A 26,149-nucleotide genomic window follows, 5' to 3' on the forward strand; every position below is an offset into this window, starting at 1 on the left:
TTTCTACTTTGCACATTCTTCCATTGCAAAACTACCATTCCAGTATTTTACTTGCTATATTGTATTTACTTTGCCATCATGGCCTTTTTTGCCTTTACCTCCCTTCTCACCTCATTTGCTCACATTGTATATAGACTTGTTTATACTGCATTATTGACTGTATGTTTGTTTTTACTCCATGTGTAACTCTGTGTCGTTTTATCTGTCGAACTGCTTTGCTTTATCTTGGCCAGGTCGCAATTGTAAATGAGAACTTGTTCTCAACTTGCCTACCTGGTTAAATAAAGGTAAAATAAAAAAAATATAAAAAAATAACCGTGTAAATCTCTCTAGGTCATGGTGACTTTTATCTATATATTCGCCTGTATTTACTCCCCCAAATGAAATGCTAACTAGCTGTTAATGTAGCTATCATAAAGAACTAAAAATGTCATGATGATCTAGACGAGATTGCCAAATCAAGACAAAGGTAAGCATCTCTGGATTAACTATCTAATGGTAGCTAAATTTAGCAATGAATAAATTGCCTACATTACTTTAAATGGACAATTCTGTGAACTCTCTTGTACAAGTTTTAAATTGACACAATACCTGTTAGCAAAGGTGTCAGCTAGAGATAACGTGCAGGGATTTTTTAGTCTTGCATGATGTCTACTTTGATGCTAATTATCATTTTCAAAATCTGAGAGTAAATAGTCGAACCCACAACCCCTCCCAGTTTTTAAACTGGTTGTTCAGTACAGCACCGTTCCGTTCAATTGAACGTTCCAGAATGTAAAAATGTACTGAATGCAACCCTGAACACACTTAACAAGATAGAAGATAGAGTTTTGTTGATGCTGAGAACGCAATGTATATGTTTTTAAATAACATTCTTAGAATGTTCTTTGAACATCAATGTTTTCTTGTGGTTTTTATGGAAAGTTTTCTTAATGTTCAGAGAACATGACTTTAAATAGAACCATAAGGAAACCTGCAGGAACTGTTACGCTAAAGTACTAAAATTCCAACAGATGAACATTGTTTCTTAATGTTCTCTGAACTATTTTAGTACATTTCCAATGTCAAACCAGTTGGAGATCATTCCAGGAAACATTACCAAAAATGTAATTAAATGTAACCATGTTTGAACTTTTAGGAAATATTCTGTTAACGTCATAAAATACCAAGAAAATAACATTATTTTGTCATGTTCCTTAAATGTGCTGAGAATGTTCCAATGTCGAGCAACTAAACTCGGCAAAAAAAGAAAAGTCCTCAAACTGTCAACTGCGTTTATTTTCAGAAAATTAACATGTGTGAAAATTTGTATAAGCATAACAAGATTCAACAACTGAGACATAAACTGAACAAGTTCCACAGACGTGACTAACATAAATTAAATAATTTGGCCCTGAACAAAGGGGGGGGGGGGTCAAAATCAAAAGTAACAGTCAGTATCTGGTGTGGCCACCAGCTGCATTAAGTACTGCAGTGCATCTCCTCCTCATGGACTGCACCAGATTTGCCAGTTCTTGCTGTGAGATTTTACCCCACTCTTCCACCAAGGCACCTGCAAGTTCCCAGACATTTCTGGGGTGAATGGCCCTAGCCCTCAACCTCCAATCCAACATGTCCCAGACGTGCTCAATGGGATTGAGATCCGGGCTCTTCGCTGGCCATGTCAGAACACTGACATTCCTGTCTTGCAGGAAATCATGCACAGAACGAGCAGTATGGGTGGTGGCTCCAGAGTACAGGCCTCGGTGTAACGCTCATTCCTTCGACGATAAACGCGAATCCGACTATCACCCCTGGTGAGACAAATCCACGACTCGTCAGTGAAGAGCACTTTTTGCCAGTCCTATCTGGTCCAGCGACGGTGGGTTTGTGCCCATAGGCGACGTTGTTGCCGGTGATGTCTGGTGAGGACCTGCCTTACAACAGGCCTATAAGCCCTCAGTCCAGCCACTCTCAGCCTATTCTGAGCACTGATGGAGGGATTGTGCGTTCCTGGTGTAACTCGGGCAGTTGTTGTTGCCATCCTGTACCTGTCCAGCAGGTGTGATGTTCGGATGTACCGATCCTATGCAGGTGTTGTTACACGTGGTCTGCCACTGCGAGGATGACCAGCTGCCTGTCCTGTCTCCCTGTAGCGCTGTCTTAGATGTCTCACAGTACGGACATTGCAATTTATTGCCCTGGCCACATCTGCAGTCCTCATGCCTCCTTATAGCATGCCTAAGGCACGTTCACGCAGATGAGCAGGGTTCCTGGGCATCTTTCTTTTGGTGAAGTTAGGGTTCTGAAAAAGGGGCATTTTTTGGCTGAGTTTAAATACTGCACCATTCCCAGAATGTAGTGGAAAGGTTGTATGCAAAATAACTATATCACCACGCTCTGAGAAACATATGGTTCTCAGAACATTACGTGTTAGCTTGAAATCAGATGTTTATTTGAAAGAGAGATAGACTTCTAATCATTCTAAAACTCAGTTTGAGCTTGGGACATGCTTGCAGAAGAGCTCAGAAGAAGACAATAACATGACATTTTGAAAGGAAATATTATTTTAATATTAGCACAAGACATCATTTTAGTATTTCAATAAACTTTATTTATTGAAATCGGATACTATAATATTGTTTACCATATTATGCATAATTTCTATATGTATAACTTCAGCTTTGTTTCAAACATAGTTTTGCAGTATTTAGAATCAAATAAGAAAAGGAATACCTGAATTATAGTGAATACATTGCACTGGCCGACAAACAAGAAAATACAAGAGATAAACAAAACTTGGGTGCTCTAGTCTGCACCACTAGCCTCACATACAGTAGCAGGCTGGCCAGTAGTACCCACAGGGCAGAGGCAAGGCAGACCACAGAATTAGGATAGGGACTTGAATAGCAAAACTAATATAGTAAATTCAAATTACCTCTCTAATATAGTGTGATTTAAAACCATAGATTAATACTGATTGGATGACGAGATTAGACAGTGCATTGTGAAAATCTATTACCTATTAACTCTACGTAGCTACGGCTTCCAAGATGCCATATGACCATCTGGAGGGATGGAGCTTCTTCAGCACCCCTGGTCAAGGTGTTCTACAGCTCTACAGTGTGATGTCACTGTGATTTAGAGACTCCTCTGCTTCATCTTTTCCTGTGTATGAAAGAGAGAGGACAACGGGAAAGGAGAGAGTGACGGTTTCATGAGTTGAGACAGGGATGAAAAGAGTGGTAAGGACAGAAAAAAGAAAAGGAGGACGGGAGGAGAAGAGATCATATTATTCAGAGTAAATTAAACCACATTTTGCTTGTTCCTAAGGGCAGACAGATTGTAAATCAGAGGTAAGAGCTTATCGTTTTCAATGCAACACTGACAAAATATCTAATAAATCACTCAGAACATCAGATATAGTGCTAAACCAGTTTATCTTCTACTATACACTGTCACTGACTGCCTCAGGTGTACCGTGTCACTACACCTGTGGGCTCATGGTATCTTTATTCATAAAGGGTTGATACCAGTTGTACAAGAACTGGCACCCAAGCCAAAATCAGATGTCCAAAGCTGATCCTACAGTATGTTCAGGTAAATCAACTGGGACCGATGGCAACAGATGAACTATGGCAGTAAAGCATGTACTGTGCTGTCATGCCCCAATCTGCTCCACTCTCTATGTTGAGGGTTGTAACTGCACCACACAGGCAGCACATTGCATGACACTGCATATCTGAAGCAAAAGAACTGATTCCAACAACTTTACTCCTGCTAGATCCAATTATATACTTCAACCAATTATATACTAGAATCATTGATGTTGTCATGACTGGCCTGCTTGGGTCAGGTTACCGTGGACCACAATCTTACATAGAGATCTCTCACACCCACCAGAGGGAAAGAGATCGAGAGGTATGGAGATGGGGGGGTTTTATGACACCTCACGCCCATTGTGAATCTTAAGGCAGCAGACAAAATGAATTTGTCCTCTCACTATGGAGAACCGGACTCTGAACATTAACATGCAATAAATTGACATTGGGACAATAGGTTTTGTCAGCCACAATGGTGGTAATGACGATAGATGGAATATGAAAATGAATGTCAAAAACAACAACACAGAGTTACACAAACAACGTACAGTCAATAACACAAAAGAAAAGAAAAATAGAAAGATCTATGTACAGTGTGTGCAAATGTAGAAGAGTAGTGAGGTAGGCAATAAATAGGCCACAGAGGTGAAATAATTACAATTTAGCATTAATACTGGAGTGATATATGTGCAGATGATGATGTGCAAGTAGAGATACTGGGGCGCAAAAGAGAAAGAGGGTAAGTAATAATATGGGGATGAGGTAGTCGGTGTGGGGTTTATTTACAGATTGGCTGTGTACAGGTACATTGATCGGTAAGCTGCTCTGATAGCTGATGCTTAAAGTTAGAGAGGAAGATATAAGACTCCAGCTTCAGAGATTTTTGCAATTCGTTCCAGTCATTGGCAGCAGAGAACTGGAAAGAAAAGCAGCCAAAGGAAGTGTTGGCTTTGGGGATGTCCAGTGCAATATACCTGCTGGAGCGCATGCTAAGGGTGGGTGTTTTGCTATGGTGACCAGTGAGCTGAAATAAGGCGGGGCTTCACCTAGCAAATACTTATAGATGACCTGGAGCCAGTGGGTTTGGCGACGGATATGTAGTGAGAGCCAGCCAACGAGAGCATAGAGGTCGAGGTGGGTAGTATATGGGGCTTTGGTGATAAAACGGATGGCACTGTGATAGACTACATCCAGTTTGCTGAGTAGAGTGTTGGGGGCTATTTTGTAAATGACATCGCCGAAGTCAAGGATCTGTAGTATAGTCAGTTTTACGAGGGTATGTTTGGCGGCATGAGTGAAGGAGGCTTTGTTGTGAAATAGGTAGCCGATTCTGCATTTAATTTTGTATTGGAGATGCTTAATGTGAGTCTGGAAGGAAAGTTTACAGTCTAACCAGACACCTAGGTATTTGTAGTTGTCCACATATTCTAGGTCAGAACCGTCCAAAGTAGTGATGCTAGTCGGGCGGGAGGGTGTGGGCAGCAATCGGTTGAAGAGCATGCACTTTTACTAGCATTTAAAAGCAGTTGGAGGCCCACAGAAGGAGTGTTGTATGGCGTTGAAGCTCGTTTGGAGGTTTGTTAGCACAGTGTCCAAAGAAGGGCCAGATGTATACAGAATGGTGTCGTCTGCGTAGAGATGGATCAGAGAACAAGCAGCAAGAGCGACATCATTGTCGCATTGTAGTCTCCAAGGTGGCATAGCAGTTCAGACGTCTTTTGTCCTCGTCTTGTCGTGTCCTGTATATATATATATTTACAACTTTTTCACATACATTTTATTTTTATTTTCCATCAACTCATCTTCAAAACACTCTCCTGCAACCCGCCTCACCAATGTATATTTATAAAAAAGTATTATTTACCTCAGATCTGTAATCCTCCAAGAAGCTAGCCAGAAACTCCAAGAAGCTAGCCTGAAACTAGCCAGAAGCTAATCCAGAAGCTAGTTCAGAAGCTAGTTAGCTCCTTTACTGGCAAATCGTTAATATTCAGCTAACCACGGTTTGTGGTCATCAGCTATCCTTTAGCTCGAAAATCTATCGCCAGTTCTGTACGGCGCAGCGCGGCTCGGAACGGAACATACCGGACCAATTTTTCTCTCCATGTCCCTGGACATTCATACCCGGATCTCACAGCTAGCTAGCTGCTATCCGTGTGACCATCGGAGCTAGCAAGCTCCGTCAATCACTCCTGAGTTCCATCAATCACACCTGGGCTGCAGTCACCTATCCGGACCCGTTTTACTGCCTTCGCGGAGCCCCACCGGGCCTTCACAACTGGACTGCCGACGTTATCTACCCGAAGGAGTTATTCGGCCGGCTCCTCCGTCGCGACGTTACCTGAACGCCCATCTGCGGCCTGCTAACCGTTAGCTGTCTTACCGGCTGCTATCTGAATAGACAATCGGACAATTTTTTTTATTATTATTATTTTTTTAATTATTATTTTTTTTTTTAATTATTATTATTATATTTTCTTCTTGGGCCTCTATAACTATATCTATTGTTTTTATTTTTGTTGTTGTTGTGTGATTTGGATTAATCCCCTCTACCACACGGAACCCCACTAATCTACTGACGGAACGTAAGGGGTGGCTAACAGACCTCCATCCTATGCTAGCTTGCTACCGATGCCCTGGCTAGCTGTCTAAATCACCAACCAACCTCTCCACTCACCGGACCCTTTTGATCACTCGACTAAGCATGCCTATCCTTAATGTCAATATGTCTTGTCCATTTCTGTTCTGGTTAGTGTTTATTGGCTTATTTCACTGTAGAGCCTCTAGTCCTGCTCACTATACCTTATCCAACCTATTAGTTCCACCACCCACACATGCAATGACATCTCCTGGTTTCAACGATGTTTCTAGAGACAATATCTCTCTCTTCATCACTCAATACCTAGGTTTACCTCCACTGTATTCACATCCTGCCATACATTTGTCTGTACATTATACCTTGATGCTATTTTATCGCCCCCAGAAACCTCCTTTTACTCTATGTTCCAGACGTTCTAGACGACCAATTCTCATAGCTTTTAGCCGTACCCTTATTCTACTCCTCCTATGTTCCTCTGGCGATGTAGAGGTGAATCCAGGCCCTGCAGTGCCTAGCTCCACTCCTATTCCCCAGGCGCTCTCTTTTGACGACTTCTGTAACCGTAATAGCCTTGGTTTCATGCATGTTAACATTAGAAGCCTCCTCCCTAAGTTTGTTCTATTCACTGCTTTAGCACACTCTGCCAACCCGGATGTTCTAGCTGTGTCTGAATCCTGGCTTAGGAAGACCACCAAAAATTCTGAAGTTTTAATTCCAAACTACAACATTTTCAGACAAGATAGAACTGCCAAAGGGGGCGGTGTTGCAATCTACTGCAAAGATAGCCTGCAGAGTTCTGTCCTACTATCCAGGTCTGTACCCAAACAATTTGAACTTCTACTTTTAAAAATCCACCTCTCTAAAAACAAGTCTCTCACCGTTGCCGCCTGCTATAGACCACCCTCTGCCCCCAGCTGTGCTCTGGACACCATATGTGAACTGATTGCCCCCCATCTATCTTCAGAGTTCGTGCTGCTAGGCGACCTAAACTGGAACATGCTTAACACCCCAGCCATCCTACAATCTAAACTTGATGCCCTCAATCTCACACAAATAATCAATGAACCTACCAGGTACCTCCCCAAAACCTTAAACACGGGCACCCTCATAGATATCATCCTAACCAACTTCCCCTCTAAATACACCTCTGCTGTCTTCAACCAAGATCTCAGCGATCACTGCCTCATTGCCTGCATCCGTAATGGGTCAGCGGTCAAACGACCTCCACTCATCACTGTAAAACGCTCCCTGAAACACTTCTGCGAGCAGGCCTTTCTAATCGACCTGGCCGGGGTATCCTGGAAGGATATTGATCTCATCCCGTCAGTAGAGGATGCCTGGATATTTTTTAAAAATGCCTTCCTAACCATCTTAAATAAACATGCCCCATTCAAGAAATTTAGAACCAGGAACAGATATAGCCCTTGGTTCTCCCCAGACCTGACTGCCCTTAACCAACACAAAAACATCCTATGGCGTTCTGCATTAGCATCGAACAGCCCCCGTGATATGCAGCTGTTCAGGGAAGCTAGAAATCATTATACACAGGCAGTTAGAAAAGCCAAGGCTAGCTTTTTCAAGCAGAAATTTGCTTCCTGCAACACTAACTCAAAAAAGTTCTGGGACACTGTAAAGTCCATGGAGAATAAGAACACCTCCTCCCAGCTGCCCACTGCACTGAAGATAGGAAACACTGTCACCACTGATAAATCCACCATAATTGAGAATTTCAATAAGCATTTTTCTACGGCTGGCCATGCTTTCCACCTGGCTACTCCTACCCCGGACAACAGCACTGCACCCCCAACAGCAACTCGCCCAAGCCTTCCCCATTTCTCCTTCTCCCAAATCCATTCAGCTGATGTTCTGAAAGAGCTGCAAAATCTGGACCCCTACAAATCAGCCGGGCTAGACAATCTGGACCCTTTCTTTCTAAAATTATCTGCCGAAATTGTTGCCACCCCTATTACTAGCCTGTTCAACCTCTCTTTCGTGTCGTCTGAGATTCCCAAAGATTGGAAAGCAGCTGCGGTCATCCCCCTCTTCAAAGGGGGGGACACTCTTGACCCAAACTGCTACAGACCTATATCTATCCTACCGTGCCTTTCTAAGGTCTTCGAAAGCCAAGTCAACAAACAGATTACCGACCATTTCGAATCTCACCATACCTTCTCTGCTATGCAATCTGGTTTCAGAGCTGGTCATGGGTGCACCTCAGCCACGCTCAAGGTCCTAAACGATATCTTAACCGCCATCGATAAGAAACATTACTGTGCAGCCGTATTCATTGATCTGGCCAAGGCTTTCGACTCTGTCAATCACCATATCCTCATCGGCAGACTCGACAGCCTTGGTTTCTCAAATGATTGCCTCGCCTGGTTCACCAACTACTTCTCTGATAGAGTTCAGTGTGTCAAGTCGGAGGGTCTGCTGTCCGGACCTCTGGCAGTCTCTATGGGGGTGCCACAGGGTTCAATTCTTGGACCGACTCTCTTCTCTGTATACATCAATGAGGTCGCTCTTGCTGCTGGTGAGTCCCTGATCCACCTCTACGCAGACGACACCATTCTGTATACTTCCGGCCCTTCTTTGGACACTGTGTTAACAACCCTCCAGGCAAGCTTCAATGCCATACAACTCTCCTTCCGTGGCCTCCAATTGCTCTTAAATACAAGTAAAACTAAATGCATGCTCTTCAACCGATCGCTACCTGCACCTACCCGCCTGTCCAACATCACTACTCTGGACGGCTCTGACTTAGAATACGTGGACAACTACAAATACTTAGGTGTCTGGTTAGACTGTAAACTCTCCTTCCAGACCCATATCAAACATCTCCAATCCAAAGTTAAATCTAGAATTGGCTTCCTATTTCGCAACAAAGCATCCTTCACTCATGCTGCCAAACATACCCTTGTAAAACTGACCATCCTACCAATCCTCGACTTTGGCGATGTCATTTACAAAATAGCCTCCAATACCCTACTCAACAAATTGGATGCAGTCTATCACAGTGCAATCCGTTTTATCACCAAAGCCCCATATACTACCCACCATTGCGACCTGTACGCTCTCGTTGGCTGGCCCTCGCTTCATACTCGTCGCCAAACCCACTGGCTCCATGTCATCTACAAGACCCTGCTAGGTAAAGTCCCCCCTTATCTCAGCTCGCTGGTCACCATAGCATCTCCCACCTGTAGCACACGCTCCAGCAGGTATATCTCTCTAGTCACCCCCAAGACCAATTCTTTCTTTGGCCGCCTCTCCTTCCAGTTCTCTGCTGCCAATGACTGGAACGAACTACAAAAATCTCTGAAACTGGAAACACTTATCTCCCTCACTAGCTTTAAGCACCAACTGTCAGAGCAGCTCACAGATTACTGCACCTGTACATAGCCCACCTAAAATTTAGCCCAAACAACTACCTCTTTCCCAACTGTATTTAATTTTTATTTATTTATTTATTTTGCTCCTTTGCACCCCATTATTTTTTTATTTCTACTTTGCACATTCTTCCATTGCAAAACTACCATTCCAGTATTTTACTTGCTATATTGTATTTACTTTGCCATCATGGCCTTTTTTTGCCTTTACCTCCCTTCTCACCTCATTTGCTCACATTGTATATAGACTTGTTTATACTGCATTATTGACTGTATGTTTGTTTTTACTCCATGTGTAACTCTGTGTCGTTTTATCTGTCGAACTGCTTTGCTTTATCTTGGCCAGGTCGCAATTGTAAATGAGAACTTGTTCTCAACTTGCCTACCTGGTTAAATAAAGGTAAAATAAATAAATAAAAATTGATATGTACCGTAATTTCCGGACTATAAGCCTCTACTTTTTTCCCACGCTTTGAACCTCGCGGTTTATACAATGATGCGGCTAATTTATGGATTTTTCCCACTTTCACAAGATTCATGCCGCCAAAAAACTGAGCACCGTCACATGATGTGACGTAAATCAAGCGCGCTCAAACTTCCCATCATTCTGATTACGGTAGTCATTTTGTCACCCTCATCATGGCAAAGACACTAAGAAATGCATATGATGCAGCTTTCAAGTTGAAGGCGATCGATCTGGCTGTTGGAAAAGGAAATAGAGCTGCTGACAGCGTGGAGCATTGTCAAAAAATCCACTATCATCAACGGGTTTCGAAAGGCTGGACTGCTGCGTGTTGAAGAGGGCAGCGATCCAACATCGGATGAAGCAATTCTGAGGTTATTCAACTCCGACACCGAAGGAGATGACTTCAGTGGTTTCAGTGCACAGGAGGAGGAAGATAGTGACCAATGACTTTCTTGGTAGGCTACTGTTAAATTTTTGTTACAAGCCGTGTTTCGTTTAAAGGCTGTGTAAAGTTAATTTGTTTCAATGTACCGGTAGGCACCTGCGGCTTATAGACATGTGCGGCTTATTTATGTACAAAATACAAATTTTTTAATAATTCAGTGGGTGCGGTGCGGTTTATATTCAGGTGCGCTTAATAGTCCAGCAATTATGGTACAGAGAAAAGAGTCTTGAGAAAAGAGAGAATTGAGCCCTGTGGCACTCCCATAGAGTCTGCCAGACAACAGTTCCTCCGATTTGACACACTGAACTCTATCTGAGAAGTAGTTGGTGAACAAGGCAAGGCAGTCATTTGAGAAGCCAAGGCTATTGAGTCTGCGAATAAGAATTAAGTGATTGACAGAGTCGAAAGCCTTGGCCAGGTCAAGTTGCTGCAGGGGGTGCTGAGGTATTGGCTGGGGTAGGGGTCGCCAGGTGGAAAGCATGGCCAGCCATGGAAAAATGCTTATTGAAATGATCGATTATCGTAGATTTATCGGTGGTGACAGTGTTTCCTATCCTCAGTGCAGTGGGCAGCTGGGAGTAGGTGCTCTTATTCTTGCTTTCCTAACTGACTGAGTATATTGGTTCCTGACTTTCCTGAAGAGTTGCATAACGCGGGGGCTTTTCGATGCTAATGCAGAACGCCACAGGATGTTTTTGTGCTGGTCAAGGGCAGTCAAGTCTGGTATGAACCAGGGGCTATATCTGTTCTTAGTTCTACATTTTTTTAATGGGGCATGCTTATTTTAAGATGGAGAGGAAAGCACTTTTGAAGAACAAACAGGCATCCCCTACTGACGGGATGAGGTCAATATCCTTCCAGGATACCCGGGCCAGGTCAGTTAGAAAGGCCTGCTCGCTGAAGTGTTTTAGGGAGCATTTGATAGTGATGGGGTGCCCATTACGCACGCAGGCAATGAGGCAGTGATTGCTGAGATCCTGGTTGATGACAGCAGAGGTGTATTTAGAGGGCAAGTTGGTCAGGATGATATCTAAGAGGGTGCCCATGGGTACAGATTTTGGGTTGTACCTGGTAGGTTCCTTGATAATTTGTGCCAGATTGAGGGCATCTACCTTAGATTGTAGGACAGCCGGGGTGTTAAGCATATCCCAGTTTAGGTCACCTAATAGTATGAACTCTGAAGATAGATGGGGGCGATCAATTCACATATGGTGTCCAGGGCACAGCTGGGGGGGGGGGGTCTATAACAAGCGGCAACGGTGAGAGACTTGTTTCTGGAAAGGTGGATTTTTAAAAGAAGAAGCTCGAATTGTTTGGGCACAGACCTGGATAGTATGACAGAACTCTGCAGGCTAACTCTGCCCCCTTTGGCAGTTCTATCTTGTCAGAAAATGTTATAGTTATGGATGGAAATTTCTGGATTTCTGGTGGCATTCCTAAGCCAGGAATCAGACACTACTAGGACATCCGGGTTGGCGGAGTGTGCTAAAGCAGTGAATCAAACAAACATAGGGAGGAGGCTTCTAATGTTAACATGCATGAAACCAATGCTTTTACGGTTACATAAGTCAACAAATGAGAGTGCCTGGGGAATGGGAGTGATGCTGGGGGCTGCAGGGCTTGGGTTAACCTCTACATCACCAGAGGAACAGAGGAGGAGTAGGATAAGAGTACTGCTAAAGGATAAAAGAACTGGTTGTCTAGTGCATTTGTAACAGGGGGTAGGTTTCTGGGCATGGAAGGATAGCTTCAGGGCATAATGTACAGACAAGGGTATGGTAGGATGTGAGTACAGTGGAGGTAAGCCTAGCCATTGAGTGACGATGTGAGAGGTTTTGTCTCTAGAAGCACCATTTAAGCCAGATGCGGTCACCGCATGTGTGGGGGGGTGTAACAACAGGGCTAGCTAAGGCATATTGAGCAGGGCTGGAGGCTCTACAGTGAAATAAGACAAAAACGACTAACCAGAACAGCAAGGCATATTGACATTAGGGAGTGGCCTGGAGGGGGGCAGGCTGGCCTGGGAGAGAGAGAGAGTCTGGGGTGTGACCGAGTGGGTCCATGGAGGGGTGAAGAAGGGGGTTATGGGAGGGGAAGGGCCCTGAGTGGACATGGAGAACATGGAGAAGGGAGTATTAGACTCGACACAAGATGGTTGTTGGGGATATAAGAATAATGTCGAAGATAAATACACAACGCAGAGACAGAGTACGAGCAGTCTAGAGGACTGGAACTAACAATTAAGGGAAATAGTGTTTTTTCTGTAATAGGGAATTATTGATCAATGGTTCAGAGACATGGGAGGAATGTCTTCTGAAATAGGATACTTGTTATTTGGCCATTGGCTAGTTTATTGCAAGGAATTCTAATTGGTCAATTCTAATTGGGGCGGCAGGGTTGCCTAGTGGTTAGATACCTTGGACTAGTAACTGGAAGGTTGCAAGTTCAAATCCCCAAGCTGACAAGGTACAAATCTGTTGTTCTGCCCCTGAACAGGCAGTTAACCCACTGTTCCTAGGCTGTCATTGAAAATAAGAATTTGTTCTTAACTGACTTGCCTAGTTAAATAAAGGTTAAAAAAAACAACACAGGCTAGGCTTATAAAACTACATGCTGTTCCTTTGTTCTGTGGGGATAGAATCACAGAGAGGAGAGCTGACCATTATTGGACTACAGCGGTGAGTGGGTGTCTGGGTGAAGGTAGAGACCATTGTTGGTCTGTGGGGGAAGGTGCGAGTGGAGGGTTCTGACTTACCAAATATGAAAGCGTTGTCTGTTAGACTCCATTGGTATTGTCTAAATTAGAGGTCGGACGATTAATTAGGGCTGTGTGACGACCCTCCCACTCTGTCTGCCGTATTCTCTCTTTGTTCTTGTTTCCTTATTAGGATGCCGGTGGGCGGAGTTGGGAGGGTCCTATCAATCAATCATAATCACGAGTTAACTACACATGGTTGATGATATTACTAGTTTATCTAGAGTGTCCTGCGTTGCATATAATCGATGCAACGCTGGGGGATGATTTAACAAAAGCGCATTTGCAAAAAAAACACAATCGTTGTACGACTGTACCTAACCATAAACACCAATGCCTTAAAACCTGCTTTAAACCTGCATATTTAGCTAAAAGAAATCCAGGTTAGCAGGCAATATTAACCAGGTGAAATTGTGTCACTTCTCTTGCGTTCATTGCACGCAGAGTCAGGGTATATGCAACAGTTTGGGCAGCCTGGCTCATTGCGAACTAATTTGCCAGAATTTTACGTAATTATGACATAACATTGAAGGTTGTACAATGTAACAAGAATATTTATACTTAGGGATGCCACCTGTTAGAAAAAATACAGAGCGGTTCCGTATTTCACTGAAATAATAAATCGAAATGATAGTTTCCGGATTCGACCATATTAATGACCAAAGGCTCGTATTTCTGTGTGTTATTATGTTATAATTAAGTCTATGATTTGATATTTGATAGAGCAGTCTGACTGAGCAATGGTAGGCAGCCGCAGGCTCGTAAGCATTCATTCAAACAGCACTTTCGTGCGTTTTGCCAGCAGCTCTTCGCAAGTTCAGCGCTGTTTATGACTTTAAGCCTATCAGCCTAATGGCTGGTGTAACCGATGTGAAATGGCTAGCTAGTTAGCGGGGTGCGCGCTAATAGCGTTTCAAACTTCACTCGCTCTGAGACTTGGAGTAGTTATTCCCCTTGCTCTGCAAGGGGCGCGGCTTTTGTGGAGCGATGGGTAACGCTGCTTCGAGTGTGGCTGTTGTCGATGTGTTCCTGGTTCAAGCCCAGGTAGGGGCGAGGAGAGGGAAGGAAGCTATACTGTTACACTGGCAATACTAAAGTGCCTATAAGAACATCCAATAGTCAAAGGTATATGAAATACAAATGGTATCGAGAGAAATAGTCCTATAAATACTATATTAACTACAACCTAAAACCTCTTACCTTGGAATATTGAAGTCTCATGTTAAAAGAAACCACCAACGTTCTCATGTTCTGAGCAAGGAACTCAAACGTTCGCTTTTTTACATGGCACATATTGCACTTTTACTTCTCCAACACTTTGTTTTTGCATTATTTAAATCAAATTGAACATGTTTCAATATTTATTTGAGGCTAAATGGATTTTTATTGATGTATTATATTAAGTTAAAATAAGTGTTCATTCAGTATTGTTTTTTTTTTTTAATCGGCAGATTAATCAACATCGGGGTTTTTTTGGGGAGGGGGGGGGGGGGGGGGGGGTCCTCCAATAATCGGTATCGGCGTTGAAAAATCATAATCGGTCTACCTCTAGTCTAAATGTAGAACTTGCTATGTAAAGAATGGAGAATACAGAAATGTACAAGTCAGGTAGAAGACATTTGCATGAAAATAACACCTAATCGGGGATACAAACAAAGAAGATGCAACAAAGGAGGAATATGTCTGGAAATAACAATACAGCCTAGTTTGCATATTCCATGATAGCATGTTGATATCAATAAAATCTTTCTCTCTCACAATATTGTATAACTAACAACAGTACTTTTCAAAATCCTATATTCCCTAACACTAAATCTTAACTCTAACATTAACCCCCAAACCTAACCCTTATCCTAAAACGAACCCTAGGCCCTAACCCTAATTCTAACCTTAAACCCCCCCCAGAAATAGCACTTGACCTTGTGGGGACAAACAAAATGTCCCCAGTTGGTCCAATTTTTGTTTGTCTACTATTCCTGTGGGGAGTTCTGGTCCCCAGAAGTATAGTTAAACACACACGCACGCACGCACACACACACACACACACACCTGTGAGTGGGGATCCTGGGGTGGGTAAGGCAGAACCAAAGTAGTCAAGTGCTTAAAAAACTCCCTAGGGTTTGCAGTGTTAAGACATGAGCGCTGCTGCCTTCTGCAGGGGAAATAGTGTATTATAAACAGAGTGGTTCGAGCCCTGAATGCTGATTGGCTGACAGCCGTGTTATATCAGACTAAATACCATGGGTATGACAAAACTGCTCTAATTACGTTGGTAACCAGTTTATAATAGCAATAAGGCACCTCGAGGGTTTGAGGTATATGGCCAATATGCCATGGCTTAGGGCTGTATCCAGGCACTCCGCAGAGCATACCTGTAACGGCTTTCTTGTGGTGAAGGAGAGTCGGACCAAAATGCGGCGTATAGATTGCGATCCATGTTTAATAAACAAACGTAAAACACGAATCAATACACTACACAAACACTACAAAACAAAGAACGTAACAAAAACCGAAACAGCCTATACTTGTGTAAACTAACACAGATACAGGAACAAGGACACTAAGGACAATCACCCACGAAACACTCAAAGAATATGGCTGCCTAAATATGGTTCCCAATCAGAGACAACGATAAACACCTGCCTCTGATTGAGAACCACTTCAGACAGCAATAGATTTAACTAGAACACCCCACTAAGCTACAATCCCAATACCAACACACCACATACAAAACCCCATGCCACACCCTGGCCTGACCAAATAAATGAAGATAAACACAAAATACTTCGACCAGGGCGTGACAATACCTGGACAATGGACAATGACCCCAAGCATACTTCCAAAGTTGTGGCAAAATGGCTTAAGGACAACAAAGTCAAGGTATTGGAGTGGCCATCACAAAGCCCTGATCTCAATCCTATAGAAAACTTGTGGGCAGAACTGAAAAAGTATGTGCGAGCAAGGAGGCCTACAAACCTGACTCAGTTACACCAGCTCTGTCAGGAGGAATGGGCCAAAATTCACCCAACTTATTGTGGGAAGCTTGTGGAAGGCTACCCAAAACGTTTGATCCAAGTTAAACAATTTAAAGGCAATACTATCAAATACTAATTGAGTGTATGTAAACTTCTGACCCACTGGGAATGTGATGAAAGAAATCAAAGCTGAAATAAATCATTCTCTCTACTATTATTCTGACATTTCACATTCTTAAAATAAACTGGTGATCCTAACTGACCTAAGACTGGGCATTTTTACTAGGATTAAATGTCAGGAATTGTGAAAAACGGAGTTTAAATGTATTTGGCTAAGGTGTATGTAAAATTCCGACTTCAACTGTACCTGATCTGAATTTCGAGTCTCATAGCAAAGGGTCTGAATCCTTATGTAATAAATAAGGTATCTTTTTTCTTTTTAATACATTAGCTAACATTTCTAAAAACCTGTTTCGCTATGTCATTATCGGGTGTTTTGTGTAGATTGCTGAGAATGTCTTTGTATTTACTCCATTTTAGAATAAGGCTGTAACATAACAAAATGTGTAAAACGTCCATGGGTCAGAATACTTTCAGAAGGAACTGTATATTATTCCTATCGCACCACGTGTGTATATTTTATTTTACAATTGAATTAAACCATTAAATAAATATTAGCACATCAAAATGACGTCATTATAGTCAACTAGCCTACTCCACACAGTAAATGATTTTGCCTATGTGACTTCGACAATACGTTATCAAACCCAACTTGCCTTATCAACACAGTAGGCCTAAATATTTCCTAACAAGATCACAAATTAAATATACTTACTCCTCAACTGCCACTTGTTGTACCATTTCTTTGACATAGTCTTTTCTGTTAAAAATACAATTAAATGAATGTCTGTGTTGCTGCGGAGCTCTAAAATACAGTGCCCGTCTCTCACTCTATGAATGGTCACTGCTTTCCGAATACCTCAACATCGGAATGTTGGCTTGCACGGGAAAAACAAAAATGTTCTAGCATTTATGGTTGAGATGTAATTGATATAAATATAAACTATTCACCTTATGACTTTTAACATGCAGGCGTCACACAGTCTTTAGTAAGGCGTTGGTATGACAACATTTTAGTTCCACGGTGAGTGGTAGGAGACAGCATCATTTTATTAACGCACAGGAGTCACGCAGATGTAAGAATCACATCAGTCAGACGTTCAATGGTAGGCGACAGCCACACGGTGGTAGTGTTGCCTAGGCTTATATTTGGTCTTTATCATCCCTCAAAAACTGCTGAGCTCTAACTCCATCTGAGTCCTACTTTGGAGAAGCCACACAGATGGCAAGAACAGCTTGAGACCTTGATGACACCTTGCTGCTTGCCTACCCCTGGCTTGTTTCAGAGAACATATTTGCTTGCTCTCCTACTTTGACCTCCTTCCTCCGATGACCACTCAAGCCATGAACTTTCCTGACCCTCTCATGACCTTCCATCTGATGAATGTTGTTTTAAAATTTGCTTGTTTTTTTGGTTATGTTTAAAGCGCATTCCAATTATTTATATGATGAATAGCGTTATAAAAGTTGAATAAATTATCATTATTATTGCTCTGAGAAAAATACTTTTGGAGCCTGTGCTACGTCAATTGCAGAGACGCCTGTTGCCCAGCAACCGCACGCGCCAGGGACATGAAGGAAACAATGTTGACGAGGCAAGACAGAAAATCATCGAGTATGGGGTTCTAGAACTAAGCATTTTATGGAACTTTCTTGAGGTGAGCGTTGTTCAAATTATTTTGTGACACTGGCACATCATGCATGTTTAATTGTTTTGACTATTTCTCAAGAAGACATTCACCATTGGCACAGTTGTGTCGGCAAGCATTGTGAATGCTTCAATGCTCATAGGAGGATACCACTCACAACATAAACAATCTCAATGTAATCAATAATAATAATCGTTATTATTATTATTGTAATTCTAATTCATTCAACGTATATAGTGCTTTCAAAGAATCTCAAACCGTTTCCTCCCAGGGTGGATATGTTAAACATTATTACAAATCTAGGTCATTGTGCCACGATCAAATTCATGATAAAGAATTGAGAACCCTCAGTCAATTACCTACCGGTATGTATCAAATTGATAAATATCAATGTTCATCTGCAGAAAACATCTCGGAATCATGTCACGCTCAGCGGCCAAATCTCGCGACAAGAGTCGTGCTGCCAGCTTGGTTCTGGCACCTGCTCTTCCTAGCCCTGCCTCGGTCCAGAATGTGGAGACAGTGGACATTGTCCCAGGTCTCCTCACGGAAGCCGCCTGGGTCACCATGACAACACAGGACAACGGGGAGGAGGTGGTGGCGGAGATCATGGGAGAGCTGGAGGCTGCAGTGATGGACAGGTGCTATCAGGTGTACCTGCAAAAACAGGTGTGTAGCTGTCACAGACAGTGGCACACTATTTGGGGCAGGTGTAGGCAAAGAGATTCAGCCGCAGGATGATTTTTGTTGGAGCAAATGGTCGGGGAGCCAGAACATAATTGTAACAATTTGTACACTGCAAATTGACCGGAACTAAGCCCAAAAGAGATCGTACAGTATTTGAAAATATCAATAATTTCATACCTTGATTACATTGAGACACGATCATGTAAAGGTAACTGCCAAATAAAGGAAACACCAACATAAAGTGTCTTAATAGGGTGTTTGGCAACCATGAGCCAGAACAGCTTCAATAGCTTCAAAGGGTGGCAGGGAGCCTAGTGGTTAGAGTGTTGGGCTAGTAACCAAAAGGGTGGTTGATCAAATCCCTGAGCTGACAAGGTAGACATCTGTCATTCTGCCCCTGAACAAGGCACTTAACCCACAGTTTTTAGGCTGTCATTGTAAATAAGGATTTGTTTTTAACTGACTTGCCTAATTAAATAAAGGTTCAATAAAAATTATACCTTGGCATAGATTCTACAAGTGGCTGGAACTCTTGGCAGGGGTGCGACACCATTCTTCCATCATTTATTTTTTATTTTTATGGTGGTGGAAAAAAAACACTGTCTCAGGCACTGCCCCAGAATGTGTGTCAAACCAAGTGTTCAATTGGGTTGAGATCTGATGATGGAGACAGCCATGGCATATGGTTTATATAGTTTTCATGATCATCAAACCAATTTTTATACATGACCCTAAGCATGATGGGATGTTAACTGCTTAATTAACTCAGGAACCACACCTGTGTGGAAGCACCCACTTTCAATATACTTTGTATCACTTATTTCTTTAAGTGTTTCCATTTTCTTGGCAGTAACCTGTATGTTTTTATTTGTGTAAATACTCAGGAACAGATTTGCTGAACACATTTTTTTGCTAAATTCCTGGTTATTTAACAGTATTTTTTCTTTATCATTTTTTAGGGAATAGGGTGTCATTTGGAAGGACCTTTCTATGCCCCTAACCCCTAACCAGTCGAAACACCCACACATGTGCCTGACATCTCAAACAAATTATTATCTCTCTCTCTCTCCTTCTGTCTCTGTCTGTCTGTCCAGCTGGTGCCGTTCACAGTGACCCGGGCCTATGAAAGCCTGGTGCAGATGTCTGACTGGCTGTTCCTGGCGAGGGATGAGGGTGAGGGGCGAGAGAGTGCCACCTTGTGGGGGGAGGACACAGAGCCTGAACCCTGTAAGAGCGACTCATGGGCCGAGGGCTGTGTTCCTGTCCGGTACACCAGTGTGAGCTCACACACACCTCTTTTGCAGGTAACAATACACACATGCATAAACACACATATGTATGTCACAAGTATGCTTGCACTGTCACATGCATGATATCTGATGATACACACTGATACCTGATGTGGTTTTGTGTCTCTGCAGAAGTTGCTGGATTTGCACCTGGAAGAGTCTGCTGATCCATGGGATACACAGAGCAAGCCCCAGTCTCCCAGTAGACAGGACAGCAAGCCCCAGTCTCCCAGTAGACAGGACAGCAAGCTCCAGTCACCTACAAAGCCAGAGCCTCCAGACAGAGAGAGAACAGTCCTAGCAAAAAAAAAAATAGTGGATTCAACTGAACCTGAGAAGCCAGACAAGGCAGAGAAGATAGCACCAGAGGAAGTCCAACCCTCACCATACCTCACTGTAGCCACCTATAAAGCCCAGAGGAGGAGACAGTCTCAGACCCAACCAGGCGCACACAAGGCCCTACCACCACCTCTGAAGACCTACAAACCCTTATTCACCCCTAGTGAACCAGCCCAGCAGTACCAGAGCCTCTCTGTACCCCAACTTCAGGGGCATAGACCACGAGAGGTCCCAGTCCGTAGGAGACTGGACCCCGCTAGACTACCACAACACCATGTCTGGCCTGAGGTGGAGGTCCTGGAGCCTCGGCCCTCACACCGCTCAAAGGAGAGAATAGGGCCCAAAAACAGGGCCCCCCACCGGCCCAATCAGGACCATCACAGCATGGCACGCCGATGCACCATCACCCCCCTGACTGCCCACACCCACCATGCTTTACCCAGCAAGACTCGGAAGAAGAGTCTGCACCATGGTGTCCAGCTACAGAGGCATGTGCACCGAGGCGGTACCCAGCCAAGTGGCTCAACTGTGGGCTACACTCCGCTCTCCACTGGCCTCGATCTGGATACCATTGAGCTGGTGCCAGGAGTGGCCATTGGGGACCCAGTATGTGGGACTGGGGAAAACAAGCCGTTCTGGGTTTCCCATCTGCCTGAGCTGAAGCCTATCAGAAGCAGCCTCCCGGCCATGTTTTGGTCCTTGAATCAGGTGGTGGGAGGGCAGAGCCCTCGAGTCAGTGTCCCCACTGGGAAACACTGGGCATGAGGAGCGATAGGAACCACTGCAGTCTCAATCACACTGCAGCCTAATGGACTGTCATTTGATGAATAGGTGCTGATTTGCTTTTATTTAATAAAGAGAAGATGTGAATTCCATTTTATATTCTAAGTTTAATTTAAGCTATTCCAGCATGTAAAAGCTCTCTTCCAAATGTTGTGTTTGTTTAAGGAAGGCCACCTAGCATCTAAACCTATTTAAATCATGGACTGCACTTGAGTTTGCATACATATTTTGATGCTTTTCTTCTGTGAGATAGTGCTCCCATGTTTTGTCAGATGAACTTGAACCTCTACCCCCCATGTATTGTTACCCAGTTACATAACAACACAGTGATATTGTTACATGATTGTTACTGATCACCTGTTTGTTTTCAACATTGCCTTGTTCATAGATGTCCTGAGGTTTGATGTTAATGCAGTTCAATACTTGACCCCATGATGGCAGTGCGGATCATATTCTAACATTTGTCATCATAATGCTTCTGAGCAAATTCAGGAGTTGTTTGCTAGGGTGCACCAAGAATATGCGACGACAACAGATGACCAAGGAACATACATTAAACACCATTGTTCAGGTCTGGCTCAACGCTTCATAAACTTACTTTATTTTAGACATATATTATCTTTTGTAATGACATTAATTCTCACCACTGACAACTGAGTCTTAACAACCATTGAGAAGAGTATTTAAAAAAACATCTATGACTAGTATCCCATTTTGGCAATTATTCTGTGTTGAGTTCCTGCATAGCGATAAGGGCACTGTTTTTCTGTTTTTACTGCAAGAAATACCAAAATATCCCCCAGCTAATTTTGCACTGTATGCATGAATTGTTTACAGACCAGCACACCAGGTACCGTATGTGGCACCTCAACATAAAGATCTTACTTTTACTATATAGTACATATATTTTGGATCATTTATGTATGATATTGATGTATTATGTATATGGTTCTGTACATTCTGGCTAACATTTCAAGCATAATAATAGTTAGACATAGGCATCAGAGGGCCCAAGCTAAGGGGCCCCACTGTTGATTGACATGTGCCATCAAATCAAAATCTAATCAAATGTATTTTTTATGAAGCCCTTTTTACATCAGCAGTTGTCACAAAGTTCTTATAAGTTGTGTAATCAGTTTCATTGTGGACTCCACAGAGTTTTATAGAGGGCTGTGTGTCATTCTCTAAAAGCACTCTTGCCAGCTGACACATATTGAGAAAATAGCTCAGATTCATAGATGTTGAGCTTTTCATGCAGATACTGTACAACTCATTGGAAAATAGCCTGTTTGTGGATGAGCCTTATGCATGCATAGTACAGTAACATACTATATCATGACTAGTTTGGCTAAGATAAACTGATCATTATAATATTATCCCAAACAGGCAAGGTTGTGGGCGATGCATTGGTCAGGGTTTTGTGTATCAGTAATTTTTCTATATTTTATACGAGCAGTAAATATTTTCTTTTAAATGACACAATCCCCATCCAGTAAGAGGATTTAATATGCCTGGTTTATATCCAATGTATCATCAACATGTAAAATGTTAAATACCATGTGTGATGATTTACTGCATATCCTGGCTCTCACAGTGCTCCACATAGCATGAAAGCCATGGTGATGATTACAGCTTCAGTTCTTCTGCTGGGTTCTTAGTTTAACTATAGTAACAGTCATCCATCTTAACTACATTCTCAGCTCATTGTGGAAAAAATATATTAATGTACTTGACTATATTGATTCAGTTTCATGTAACACCACGCCAACAATAAGATGAGATGAAAGTTTGGTAGTTTGGTATAATGCATCTATAATGCATGGTCAAACTTACCTTATAATGTTTTATTATCCTTTCAGAATTCTCTCTTCTTTAACATTGCATTACCCCCTAACCACAGTGGCCAGCTCTGGTTATGCAGTTTCAGCACCCCTTTTCTAGTAGTTTATTTTATTTGCCCAACACCCCTTCTTTCTCATTGTAGTGGTACCTCCAAGTCACTCCACTTTTACCAGCCAGTCATAGTTCACCATTATTAGTTCACCAGATACCTGCCAAAAGGTTACCTCATGCTAATCACATTAGTCTATGTTTGCTCAACTGTCCTGCAGGGGGACACATTTAGGCCGTAGAGGTTAATTTAGGCCTATCCAAATTGAAAATAGGCCACCAACTTTCAGGCATTGCAATTTAGGCTATCATTTTGGGCACTGGTGTCTTGTGGAATAATTTTAGAACTCTATATGTGTTTTATATCTGTTTTTATTATAGGACTCCCTTTAAAAAGAGACCCTAGCTCACAGGTCTCTAAATATAGCGTCTAAATACATTTTAAACAAAATAGTTGAACAAGCACGTGCAGCGGCTGATAGGGAAAACAGATCTGGCAATAAGAATAGGTTAGATAGTCTTGACCATTTGGGACCCCTTGGCTATTTCGCTCAGGACAGGTTATTGCCAAGACTTTTGTTTTATTTATAAATTATTTATGCAATTATATGGCCATTAAATAACACAGAACAGCATGGCATATTTAGATAGCAGAATAGGCCTAAATCATATTTATTTTGCAGCATAGGTCGTTATTCAAGACAAGGCTCTTCTGTGTCTCATTCTCACACAAGTCATTTTCTGAAGGCCCAAGCCTATACTACGTCATCTATTGGTATAATGAAATTATTGAATGCATTTCTAAAACAAGCTCTAGACATTTATTTTTGGAAATGAATCCGGAAGCTGCAATGCAACTCTAACGGCTGGGCTAGAGTTTCTTGATTGACTAGCTAACTTCGACTACCTACGTTCGGTTCATGTCCCTTGCAGATGCCACAATACTGACAAAAGTTTGTACGCATAAAAAAATCTGTAACCGAGTAAAGTAAGAATTGATTGTGTAAATGGGAGTGGTGGGCCGTCAGGGCCAGCAAGGCCTTCTCTGCTGGCCTAAACATCATCAGAAGATAATTTTTTAAAATATGTATTTTCCCACAAATATGTATTAAATTATTCCCCAGAGTAAGAGTTATACTCTTCATTTCATAGCTTTCCTCTTGGTTGCACTGCTTCCAGCCCCAGGTTGAGATTTGGAGGGCTGGTCTTTATGTTAGATCTTTTATCCAATCATATTCAGCCATCATGTGTTGCCAGGGGTCTAAAATCTGCCCTCAGGCCTTCAGAATCAACAGTGCGGGCGCTTGTAGCTTAAAGTGAATGGAAATTAAAATTTAGTGTCAACCAAACAGCTTTAGAGTTGGCTATTGTACGCCTGCTGGCTGGCTCCAGTGTTAGACAGGTGCACGTCTTTTGATTGGATTACCAATATTGAGAGGCAGGTCCTATGGGCAGGTCTATGCAGAATCTCAGAACTAGGAAACTGAATTTGATAAACAAATTAATTCGCGTACTACTAAGCTGTTTTTTCAACCCACAATGGCGGAAGGAGAATATATCGATTTGGTCGAGGATATAATTATAACGGCATTCTCAAGACAAACTTTTCAAGAAAAGTTAGACATTGTCAGGAGAGGTCGACGCCTACGCTACAAAGCCTGTCACAGGCGGGAAAGGGGTTCGTTCGCCACTTTCAAAGCTCCAACTACGAGCGCTATCAATGGCTCACAGGCTCCGAGAAGCACTGCAAACTGTACTGCTGGGAATGCCTATTATTTGCAAGTGATCGATTTGGTGTTTGGAGCCACACTGGCTTTGCAAACTTGAGTTGTCTAACGAAGGCAGCAACTAGACACCAAAGTACGGCTGGGCACTTACAAGCAATGGTGCTTTTGAAAACTTTTGGGGACACCCGAGTGGATCTACAGCTCAACGAACAAGCGCGCAGGGCAACGGGAGCTGCACAATGAAAAGGTATTGTACTCTTCCCCTGCAATTCTCTGAATAAAAATGTCAATTTCAAGGTGACGCAACGCCTGGTCATACTGCGTTTCTGTCTAAATGTATAGTGTCTAGAGCCATAATGATGGTAATAAGAGGTGGATTAATTCGGGTGGGACTGTGTAGGACTTCACTGAAGCCCCAGGCCCCAGGCCCACGGCACGCCATTGGTAAATGGTCATTCATAGTAGTAACGTAGGGTTTGTATGTGTACAGATTTATTTTAACGTTTCATGCATGGCCTTTCTTACGATCCTAACAATTTACGTATGTATTTTATAACGATCTTAACGATATGTATGTTCAACCTTTTGGCAGGTAGTTGGCTCTATACACCATTCCCTGAGCACGTCACTAAACCCCGCTCCTGTCATCAGAGTGTGATCAAGTCAGAAGAGAATGGACTCGCTGGACTATTCCTAATGTTTATTGTATTTGACCAGTGTTTAGTGCCTGCATCTAATTGTAAGTACTGTCCGACATGTCATAACTTTAGTTAGGTGTTGCTAAGGCAGTCGGGTTATTATTTACCATGTTCATACGTTATTTTCCCTTTCCATGTTTGTCATGCTATTTCCAGCCTGCTAGCCAAGACGTTAGCCAGTCATGCTAGCTCATTTATGCTGTGTGCCACATGCCTCATTTAGGATATTCTTCTGTTAATACTGTTTGCTTATAAACATATTCTCATTAATAGCCATGTTTATGGACATTTACAACCTTTATTTATCCTCATGCTACCGTGTACTGTATTTTGCCTTATGTAGCCTAATATAGCCCGTGCCTTCCTTGTGGGACAGTTACTATTCCACGTTGGTCGTGGTCTTGTGCACATGCACAGACGTCGCTTACATTCCAGTATGTTTTCAGTTATTATGGTTAGCAGTATTTGGGTCTTTATCCTGTAAGTGGTTAATAATATAGCCTGTGTATTTGGTTTTGCCCCATACATTATATCTTGGCTTAAGCCGTATAGAGATTGTGGGTCCCACATTATTTGAAGTGCGTCTTATGAAGGCTTCATATAGGCTTCATAAGCACTACATAGGTGCTTCAAAAATCATCTATAACTGTATATCATGCTCTTTAAAGATTCATAATGTGGCATAACTGTGGGACATAACCATCAATTTATTTGACCACATGTATTAATATTTTATAAAGCATGAAATACGGTTATAGGTGAT

The 26,149-nt window shown here is 42.5% G+C and overlaps 1 protein-coding gene and 1 long non-coding RNA gene across 3 annotated transcripts; one reads left to right on the forward strand and one right to left on the reverse strand.

The window, feature by feature from the left end:
• Positions 1-2,632: 2,632 nt before the first annotated feature.
• LOC109867925 (uncharacterized) lies at positions 2,633-22,985 on the reverse strand. Its single transcript, XR_002251862.2, has 3 exons — positions 22,905-22,985; positions 18,337-18,630; positions 2,633-3,147 (listed from the first exon to the last, which is right to left on the reverse strand). It is a non-coding gene; the product is annotated as an uncharacterized LOC109867925 (long non-coding RNA).
• c20h2orf81 (chromosome 20 C2orf81 homolog) lies at positions 17,860-21,833 on the forward strand. Of its 2 annotated transcripts, XM_020457257.1 has the most exons (4): positions 17,860-17,982; positions 18,378-18,642; positions 19,755-19,964; positions 20,082-21,833. In XM_020457257.1, exons 2-4 carry the CDS (start codon positions 18,394-18,396, stop codon positions 21,051-21,053), a joined length of 1,431 nt encoding a protein of 476 aa, XP_020312846.1. In that variant the 5' UTR covers positions 17,860-17,982; positions 18,378-18,393; the 3' UTR covers positions 21,054-21,833. The 2 variants fall into 2 exon arrangements, with proteins under 2 accessions (XP_020312846.1, XP_020312845.1); XM_020457256.2 differs by lacking the exon at positions 17,860-17,982 and having other exon boundaries at positions 18,349-18,642.
• Positions 22,986-26,149: the final 3,164 nt, after the last annotated feature.

The sequence above is a fragment of the Oncorhynchus kisutch genome, linkage group LG23 (genome assembly GCF_002021735.2).
Source record: "Oncorhynchus kisutch isolate 150728-3 linkage group LG23, Okis_V2, whole genome shotgun sequence".
Taxonomy (NCBI): Eukaryota; Metazoa; Chordata; class Actinopteri; order Salmoniformes; family Salmonidae; genus Oncorhynchus; species Oncorhynchus kisutch.